The following is an 11,239-nucleotide window of genomic DNA, read 5'->3' as shown; positions in this document are numbered from 1 at the left end:
ATTACGTGATAACTGTTTAGCAATTATGCAAAATTGTTAAGAAAAGATTATGATGTTAATTTATGATTCGTAATTACATTGATTAATGTTATTTTGTTATGAAATCTCACCCCTTCTGCTTGAAAATGTTGCCCTTCATATGGGTAACTTGCAGGTGATCGTGCTTAGTGTGCAGTTTGCCGTCGTGAGTGGCCTTGCCTTCACTGTGTCGTCTAGGTCGCTCTGATACGTAACGGGATGGGGTTTAATGTTATACATGCTTCATTCTCTTACGTGAATAATATGCTATTTGTTTATTGAACTAATTCTTTTGAGATTACTTTGATGGGGCCTGCGTGCCAAAACGTTTTATGATTATGATATAATTTTCCGCTGCAATGTTTACGACTTTTGATTAAATTATTATTTAACTGTTTTGGATTATGTTATATATGATATCCCGTTGTTTATGATGCTTACTCTGATAAATGTTTTAAGAAATTTGTATATTGGGAAAACGGGGTGTTACAGGTAACGTAGTCCAAGAATCCCTCAACATCACCCAGCATAACAATAAGAGCAAAATTAAAATACAAGGTACTTGAAATGCAACCCAATCAAATAGAAATTAAAAGAAAGTCTTCCAAACACCAATATAAATTGCTCCTTGGCACTAATTCTCACATGTTTCTTGCATATGTGCATCATTGCAATCGTCAAACACAAATACACGAAATGGGTGAGTAATCAAGTTTTGTAACGTATACTAATAAATTAGACAAACACATATATAAATAACATCAATTCAACTCTTTCACAAGGCATAAGTTTTCTTCCGCGGGACACTTTATCGCTCATAAGAATACACATTTAATCACAAGACACATGCATGAACAATTCTTGTAACACTTCAATTTCACTTAGTACCATCTAACTACTTAAAAATGGCAAGGAACATGGCAGTATATGCTCTTGTAAGAGACAAACACATTCAAGTCCTTGTATACTTGCTCAACTCAACCCAAAATTCATATACGTGACACAAAAAATACTTAGTGGTTGCACGTAAGCTCCTAACATTTGGGATTTACCCACTAAACGACTTAGAAAATTTTCCCTCATTGTACTCTTATGATCTAACAAGTATACCCTAACTATTATTAGGCACCACTAGTATATGTTCCGTAACACTTAAGTTTGTCAAACCCTACCTATATGATGACAATATAACCAACACTCCATTGGGTATTTAACCGTAAGACACACCTCTCCCCTCTTGTTGGCCCAAGTCACTCCTCAAATATAGCCCCATCATCAGCTAGAGATCGGTTATCTCAATTCACATGTAGTACACAATGCATATTTCAACAAAATAGTTATTATTCACAACACATATTTACAAGTGAACTGCGATGTTATGTTTGATACTTGTCTCTAATAGATATGTAAACTAGTTAGGACAAGAGCATACTTGGTGAAACCATAGGAAACACAAGAACATGGTGTGTTGGCTGAGAGGTGACTTGTGAGAACGGATTGGGTGATGATTATTGAGGCATCATCCCTGTTACGGCTACTTCTTCCTCAAAGGTAGTCAAAATGATCGATCACCAAAGTATGTAATTTGAAAAAATGCATTGACCACATTTCTGAAGAGTGCTTCATTATCCTACTAAAGAATTTACTTCTGCATGAACACATTTCTCCCTCTATTTGTCCTGTTGATCAGTCCTTTCATTCCTAGTCCTTATGTGCAAGACAATTGAAAAATTTGCAACCAGCTAATCTCTTTTACTGTTTTTACTTTGATAAATTCTTTTAATTGCTAAGTTGATCGACATTTCATGTAGAGAAGATAATTTACTTTTTAATAATACTTGTTACGATTTAGTGCACTTATCAATTCGTCCATCATTTACACAAGCTTGAAAAGAGTATATACATACTTCGTCTTTCTTATATTCTTGTAAAGAAATTTGGCCGGGTGAGCCTTTTTTTATGTCCTAATGTTTAGTCTTTCCGGTGCATTCTCTATTGTTGTGTTTTTCCTCTTAATTTTGACATTTTTGCAATATATTATCATAAGATGCAGGAATGGATGTATTCGGAAGACATGGTGCAAATGCCCCACCTAAAATTTTGATTGTTTTGAATTATATAGTTCCACTGAATCCAAACCCAAGCAATATCTCCAATAGAAACTTTTAGAAAAGATTTCAAGAATCACAAGCACATAGGCTTGGGACATAGCATGCATACCATTTGTCCAAATAGAAATGTTCAGTTTTTCGAAACAAAGAGTGATCCATCAAACACATAGAAACACCCCTAAAATGTCACGGTTGAATTTGTCAATTAAACAAATAGGTAACATAGTCAAAGAATCCCTTTACGTAACCTACCAGAGCACTGAGAGTAAAATTACAATACAAGTACTTGACATGCAAGCCAATCAAATAACAACATAATAGAAAATAAAAGAAAGTCTTCCAAACGCCAATATAAATAGCTCTTTGGAACTACTTATAACATATTTCTTGCGCCTGTGCGTCATTGCAATCGTCAAACACAAATACACGAAAGGGGTGAGTAATCAGTTTCATAAAGTATAATAATAAACATGTATAAATAACATCAATTCAATTCTATTACGTACAAGGCATAAGTTATTTTCACTCACATGAATACACATTTAACCACAAGACACATGCATGCACAGTTTCTGTAACACTTCTATTTCACTTTGTCAAACCATCTCAGATTTTATCACAAATAAGAACATTTTTCCATCCCAATATTAAGGGCATATCTTAACACATCTTATGTTTTGAGTTGTACTTATTAATGTTAGTATTCCCTTTAAACAAAAAGTGATAACTTGTTTTTTTACAAGAAAACAGAACTAACATATGTAAAAAAGCAAACAAGTTCCAAAGGATTAGCTTATATTTAATTTTTCCGTCAAAAAAACTTATATTTAATTTTATTAATAATAAATTTAAAAATGAAAACGGTCCTTGGAAATTTCAACAGTTCCGATATTAGTCCTTGTACTTTTCATTTTTTTAATTATTAGTCCTTGCATTTATCCATCTTTTTTCTTTTGATTCTTGTTGTTTTATTTTACTCCTTGCAAAAATTATTTATATTAAAAATAGTCCTTATAATATGTCAAGTATTTGATTTTAACACTTAAAATAAGGACTAAAATGTATATTACAAAGAATGATTTGGTGTTGGGTACCTTGCAAATGTGAGGATAGATGATTGTCTCATCATTCAACATATTAATTAGTATGTGGGACATCCTGTTGACAAAATGTTAACATTAATTTCCTTCCAAAAAAAAAATGTTAACAAATATATCAGCCCCTAAAGTAGAATGAAGTAGAATGAACAAATCTCAAGTCGACCATACCAAAATTCTTTTCATAGGGAAAATAAATGCTCTAAACCATCAAATCCTTCCTGCAAAAACAATTGTATTGCGTGTTAATTCAAACAAAAGTAGTAGTAAAATATAGTTCATAATCCGATCTCACCTACTAAAAGTGTGGAAACTTACAAAAAGGAAAAACCAAAATAACTTTGAGCGAGTTGATAAGCCTCAGGAAAACTAAAATTGAGGAATTTATTTTAGAAACTCATGAGAACCAAGATTGTGAATCTGTTCCTTTGAGATTGATTGCTCAAAAGGCTATCAACAATAAGGTTTCATGTGATAAACCCTTATGCCATAAGCACTTAAATAAGGTCCTATGTATAATATTTTAGTCTATTACACTACATTTTTTCGACCTTCAAAATGATCATGAGCTAGCTAGATAGTCTTAAACTAACCGAAAGCAAATAAAGTGATGGACGAAAGTAAAACATACCTTATCGTCAAACATTTTCTTTACAGTTCCGTTGAGTTCACCTTCCCAATGATTTCCTTCATCAGTTTGTACATTTTGAAGAATTGTTGTGTTGGTAACTCCCAATGAAAATAGTTCCATTTGAGGACATTCTTTGATAACTACAACTTCCAGCAATGGAAACTTAATTGGGCATGGGCATGAGCAAAATCGACTGAGTCTTGGTAAAGAAATTAGTTCTAAAGTTTGTAAATTGCAAAATGATATCTCGTTTGTCTCATCTTCTTTACCGTTCACTATATCCTCAAGCCAATTACACATTTTAATCTTCATTGTTGTGAGTTTGACAAGACTCTTTGCTGTTGAGTGTGTTATCAAATTTATCAACCCATTGCAGTTTGTTACCTTCAAATAGGTCATGTAACTAAAGGTAACAGAGGATGGAACCAACTTTATCAGACTGGAACACTCGTAAACATCAATGCGTTCAAGAAAATGCAGAAAAGGATCCATTTGAAATCCTTCTTTACATATATATTTAAGCTTGGGCAGCTCCCATAAGTCCAACTCTCTTAGTCGCGGACTAAATTGAGGTGCACTCTCAACACTTGTAAGTACCTCCTGCAAGTAGAATATTATCAGCTTTTGAAACAATCAAGTTGTGCTAAGTAGAATATTATCACAAAATTATCAATGAATAACACTTAACCAACGTAATAGACAAGCTTTTGAAAAATATTATATTTGACACTACTCTTACCTCTTCAATCACAAAAAGAGCTTGATATGTTGAGATATTGTGCTCAACATTTTTGGAACTTTCTTGGTGTTTCAATGGCTCTTCCTTTGCAACAATTTCTTCAATCCCACAGTTACTTACATGAAGACTTTGAAGTTGCATCATATCTCTAGCCACTGAGAATGGAAAGAGGCTTATCAAGCTATTGCATCCCACAACAGATACATCACTTAAATTTTGAAACCTCATAGTGTAATGTGGATCCTCTTTCCATACATGCTTCAGTTTTGGGAGATTGAATAGTTCTAATTTCTTCAATTGAGTAGAATTCTGCACAGCAATTTCTTCTGTGAATTCACCTTTCAAATCAAAAACTGCTTCTAATGAATTACAATCCTCAACATCTAATTCTTCCAAGTTCATCAGTACTCCTACCAAGTTAGGTTGAAAGAGCACATCGGATAAAAAATCACATTTATCAACCACTAGATGCTTCAAACTCCTAAATGCGTTATGCTCAAGTTGGCCATACCAGAACTCTTTTAACTCGGGATATTCAGATAGTTTTAAATGCTCGAAACTACAAAATCCCACCTGTGAAAACAATTGTGTTGTGAGTTAGTTCAACAAACGTAGCAGTAAAATATAATGCATTTACAAAATAGTTTTTTACACACTAATTAATGTAAAGCAAAAAAAAAACAATTCTATTCATTTTAAAATTAAAGATAATAATAATTTTCTTTAATGCTAACTTTTAAAATTAATCTAGCCTAAAGAAATTTTGTCCTTATGGGCTTAACTCGGTTGGTAAGGACAATGCATAATATATGCAAGGTTCGAGGGGGTGCGGTTATCATGCATAAGGCATCCTTATGCACTCTGCATAAATCCCAACCCATTAACCGGTTGCCCAACATAATTGCTTTGTACACCCCAACCCATTTTGTCATACACCCCCAAGCGAAACCACAATTCCGTTTCTTCATCTTTTTTGGCACGATACCGAATTTTCATTAATTAATGGCCAGTTTATTTCTGCAATTCACGTGTTCACTTTACTGGTATGTGGTCATGGCAACACATATATGCACAAGTCTTTAATTTTTAGATTAAGCTTTTAGCAAAACAATATATACATATGCTTAACTTGGTAACCGTCAACATTTGCATAACAATCCAGTGTCCACGGCAACACCGACACGGACACATCAAATGAGGAACAATCAACAGCAACAACACACCACATCAATTTTCATTTTCCATCGTCGTCATACGATACACTTAATTTGCAGAAAGGATTGTTGCTGAATTGAAACAAACTTCAGGGTATGGATTACTGAAACCATAAGTATAGTTTAATGGTTTTGATAATCTTGTATGTGAAACCAAGATAATTGTGTAATGGTTTTTAATGAAATTATTATTGTTACATGGTTTTAAATAATGATTAAGATGTTATACACTGAAATTATTACTGAAACAATAATTATGGTTTAATGGTTTTGATAGTCTTATATGAGAAACCAAAATAATTGTCTAATTGTTTTGTGAAGTGTTTATGCAGGGTGCATAAGAAAATGACTTATGCATAATAACTTTTGCCGATTCAAGGTTCAAACCTCGACCACCACAAAAAAAAAAAAGTCAAAAGAAATATTAGTAGTTGGTAGTTATTGAGTAGATTGTTTGTAGCTAATGCTCTATATATATGTATAGGATGCAATCACCTATAATACGACTTTTAGTTTCTAAACATTATTAAGCGTTAGTAGTTATAAGTTCACGTATTAAACTACTTCTATGGTGTTTTGTTTTATAAATAACCACGTATATCTTTTTTCACAAAATGATAATTTAAATTATCATTATATTTATCTAAACGCTAATTTGCCTTTCAAGTGACGTGCTTTTTTTATATGGTGGCCGGGTTTGAACTCCTACCTTATATACATTATGCATTGTCCAAACCAACTGAGCTAAGCTCACGAGGACAATTGACGTTCTTTATATATACTAGCATTGGACGGGCTAACGCTGGTATATTTTTTGTAACCGTTTGTCAGTTCTTTCTATTGCACTAACACGTATAAATTATCATATTTTTTAAAAAAATTTATATTTTCATGAAAATTAGTTAGATTTTGTCAACTATTGCGCTAACACACTTTCATCAACAACATCAGCGTCATTCCTCAAAGAAGTCTGCTGGTTCTCAAGGTAGTCTAACAAGCGCTATTTTTATTGCGCTAATATTTAAAAATTATGAGGTTAACATTTCTTATTCTCCTCCAATTATACATCTTCATTAAAAATTAAATCAATCTATTTTCCACTCGCCTTCGAGGTTAAGATCGAATGATTCATCTCCATTAAAATATAAATCAATTTTTTCATCTCTTGTGGAATCTAAATTATTCTTTTCATCATTTCCACACACACAGGTGATATAGTGAGAAAAAAGTTCAATTTTTAACGGTATATTTCTCCAACAATAAAGAATGTTTAAATTGGACCTATACAAAATAAACATTTAAATGTAAGCATTAATTGGAGTAAAATCAAACAAATTTTTGCCAAAACATCCATTCAATATTTATATATTTATTTTTTTTATAAAAAAATAATAAAATATTTACACGTACTGGATACCTTGTATTTTTTTATAGTAGAGTTGTACTTTAGAAAATCATCTTAAAAAATGGTTATGAAACTCACTGTTCATATTATCTAATTTTTTTGGTTCAATATTCATATTAATTATGATTTACCAAACTACATGTGTTTTATATATGTCAAAATATGAAAGTCGTTATAAGGTCACGACAAAGCACTCCATGGCTAGCACTCACTAAGCTGGTTAATTAATATAAGGACTATATATGAAGAGACAAATCAAAATTACTACCCTAAAAAAAAATCAAAATTACTATTTTTTTTAACAGCATATATTTATATTATTATAATTGTTTATCAAACATGACTACAAACTCTTTGAATTTTGAAGTCTTTGTTACAACCTCAGGGTCCATTTCTATGATTTTTTTTCTTCTTTTTATCAAATATGACTTTCTTTCTTTTGACACTATGTATCTCTTTTACTTTTTTTAAGATTATATTGCGAAGTACTTTTAAAGTCTCCAAATAGTTGTTTTTCCACAAAGTTCAACTATTATGTAAATTAAAAATCAACTACTATGCATCCAAAGAAAACAAGAGAAAATAGAAACCCAAATGCCATTCTGAATAAACATACCTTATCTTCAAACATGTTGTATATTGTATCGTTTAAGTTTCCTTTCCAATGCCATTCTGAATCATTTTCTGCAATTTTAACTTTTCGAAGAATTGGTGTGCTTGTGTCTCTGGCAGAAAAAATCTTCATGCGAGGACATTCCCCCACAATTACTTTCTCCAACAACGGAAACTTCATGAAACACTCACTAGAGCAAAACTTGATGAGGCTTGGCAAACATTCCAACATCAAAATTTGTAAACTAATAAAAGCAATGTCAACATTTTCTACTCCATTAACTACTTCTTCAAGTGAATTACAATATTTTATCTTCAGCACAATGAGCTTGTCCAAACTTCGTGCAATAGGAGTTGTAATCAAATATTTTAGCCCATTGCATTTTATTATCTCTAACATTGTGAGATGATTAAGGGTGACAGAGGAAGGCATCAAATTTATCAAACTAGAACAGCTATCAACATGTAAGTATTCAAGGAACTCAAGAACTGGGTCAATTTGAGATCCTTCCTCACATATATGTTGAAGTTTAGGTAATTGATTCAATATCAGTCTTTTGATATGTGGATGAGTCTTCTTCTCACGTATTTGTGTATGAGTCTTCTCACTTATTTCACCTTTATCTTGGAAAATCTTCTTGAAGAGACTCTCCTCAACATATAGTGACTTAAGAGTATGCACATTTTCAAGAAACCAATAAGGAAAGCTAGCATCATCAGTGTCATAGCCATTAAAGCATATCCATGTCATTTTGCAAAAGAGGGCACTTGTGTTTTGGGTTTGCAATAGCATGTCAGCATCCGCCTGTTCCATCCTCAAAAACTCCAAGTTTGGAATCACCTAAAACATATTTAAACAATAATTACTACAGACTAAAATTTGTCTTTTTAATTTTTGCCAATACGTCTGTACTTTTTCCTCAAGAAATTGTCAAATACTTTTACACGGCATCTAATTTAAAAGCTGAATGAATCAGAATTATTTAATTGAGTACAAGTATAATAATTATTGTTTGGTATTTCAAAAGAATAACACTAATTCCTTACTGTAGAGAAAAACAAAAAACAAATCCTACATTTATTATATTGATATGCATACCTCTTCAGCAATGAAAAGTGGTTGTTGCTTTAAAACAGAGTGTTTGTCATCTCCAAAATTGGAGCTTCTTGTCGAATGAGTTCTAAACAAATTCAACTTTGTACATTTGCAAACATTAATTTCTCTCAAAGATGGACATAGCAGAGTGTGATTTCCAGCATAGAAACCATTGAGTTCAGGTGAGTCCCAAAGCAATAAAGTACTTAGTTGATTAAACTCAAATATGGGAGCTGCATTCATGCTAGATTCTTTCTCCTCTGCAACAATTTCCTTCATTTTCCAACAAGATTTTATACTAAGTTCCTTGAGATGTGAGCAATGAGTGGCTACAGAGAGTGGTAATAGATACTCCAAGTTTAGACACAATTTCAATTGTACATTTATTAGATTTTGAAAACTAAGAATTCCTTGAGGATCTGCACTCCATATCTTTTTCAACTTCAACAGTCCATATAGAGTAACCTCTTTCAATTGTGACATAACCTCTTCACTATTATTTTCATTCAAATTCAATTCAAATATCTCTTCAACTAAATCACAATTTCTAACCTCCAACTTCTCAAGCTCATTATATGTGTTTTGCATTGAAGAAGGAAAAACCACCACAATTTTGTTACAATTGTTCGCTTCCAACATCTTCGATGTTTCAAATTGGTGATGCCATATTGTCTTCAAGCTGTCCATATCCTTCAATATGATTTTCTCTAATTTCAAAAAATGAACCTATGAAATCATGAATAACCACCATCAGTATAAATAATTATTTAAAATTAATTGGATGCTCCCAATAATAGAATTATCATACCTCTTTCAGTGCATTGTTTCCGTCATTTTTAGCTATTATCTCCTCCATCATATGACAGTTACTTATTTCAAGGTGTTTGAGGTTCATAAAACTTTCAACCAAAGAAGATGAGAATAAATACTTCAATCCAACACAATTATCCACAATCAAGCTAGTCAAGTTGCACATTGATTGATGATTGTCATCCCAAATTTGATTCAAATTGAGAAGTGAGCTCAATTTAAGGGTATCCAAATTAGGAAATGCAACCTACATAAAAACAAATTAGCAGAAATCATTACTCTTATAATATGAAACATTGAAACAACGTATAACTAATATAATTAAAAAGTAAAAACTATGAAACAGTATCATGTCTATTAAAATATATTTTTTAATAGACTTCGAGAGGTTATGGAAAAAATGGGCTTTTCTCAGCAGTGGATTAAATGGATTGTGCTGTGTGTTGAAACCGTTGACTATTCTATACTAGTCAATGGTAATGTTACTGGACCTATTATTCCTGGTAGAGGCTTGAGGCAGGGAGACCCCTTATCACCATATCTTTTTATTATTTGTGCAGAAGGTTTATTCGCGCTTATTCGGAAAGCTGAAGCAAGAGGAGAAATGAATGGTGTGAAGGTTTGTAATAATGCGCCCATTATATCACATCTACTTTTTGCAGACGACTGTTTCTTATTTTTTTCATGCTACTTCAAATCAAGCTTTGAAAATGAGAAATATTCTATCAACTTATGAGAAAGCGTCAGGTCAAGCGGTTAATCTCAAAAAGTCAGAAGTCTTTTGTAGCAGAAATGTTTCAACAGCTGATCATAATAATATAGCTAATATCCTTGGAGTTAAAGCGGTGCTAGGTATAGGTAAATATCTTGGGTTACCTTCTATGATTGGTCGAAGCAAGAAAGCTACTTTTACTTTTATCAAGGATAGAGTTTGGAAAAAGATCAATTCGTGGAGTAGTAAATCTGGTCGAGAAGTGTAGATAAAATCTGTCCTTCAATCAATCCCAACATATTTTATGAGCCTATTTACTCTGCCTTCGTCGTTGTGTGATGAAATTGAGAAAATGATGAATTCTTTTTGGTGGGGTCACTTAGGATCACATAGGAAAGGTATACACTGGATGTCTTGGGATAAATTATCTATGCACAAGAAAGATGGAGGGATGAGCTTTAAAAGTTTGGGCACCTTCAAAATGGCAATGTTGGGAAAACAAGGCTGGAGAATTTTGACAAAACCAGACACACTCATAGCTCGAATATTTAAAGCTCGATATTTTCCGCGTTGTAATTTTCTTGAAGCCGAGCTAGGTCACAACCCAAGTTTCGTTTGGAGAAGTATCTGTAAGTCAAAATTCATTCTCAGAGCAGGTAGTAGATGGAAAATTAGTGATGGTACGTCCATTTCAGTTTGGAACAATTATTGGATGAAAGACAATGTCACCATCTTCCCTCTTGATGATGTTGCAACTACCTTGGCGAACTTACGAGTCTCAAACTGTTTATTAC

General features: G+C 32.5%; 1 protein-coding gene across 1 annotated transcript; it reads left to right on the top strand.

Moving 5' to 3' along the window:
* Nucleotides 1-10,133: 10,133 nt before the first annotated feature.
* LOC120578052 (uncharacterized) lies at nt 10,134-10,713 on the top strand. The gene is made up of 2 exons (XM_039830129.1): nt 10,134-10,352; nt 10,396-10,713. The coding sequence occupies exons 1-2, from the start codon at nt 10,134-10,136 to the stop codon at nt 10,711-10,713; spliced, it is 537 nt and encodes a 178-aa protein (XP_039686063.1).
* Nucleotides 10,714-11,239: the final 526 nt, after the last annotated feature.

The sequence above is a fragment of the Medicago truncatula genome, chromosome 1 (genome assembly GCF_003473485.1).
Source record: "Medicago truncatula cultivar Jemalong A17 chromosome 1, MtrunA17r5.0-ANR, whole genome shotgun sequence".
Lineage (NCBI taxonomy): Eukaryota > Viridiplantae > Streptophyta > Magnoliopsida > Fabales > Fabaceae > Medicago > Medicago truncatula.
The sequence above is the reverse complement of the archived record's forward strand: the minus strand, read 5'-3'. Positions and strand labels throughout refer to the sequence as shown.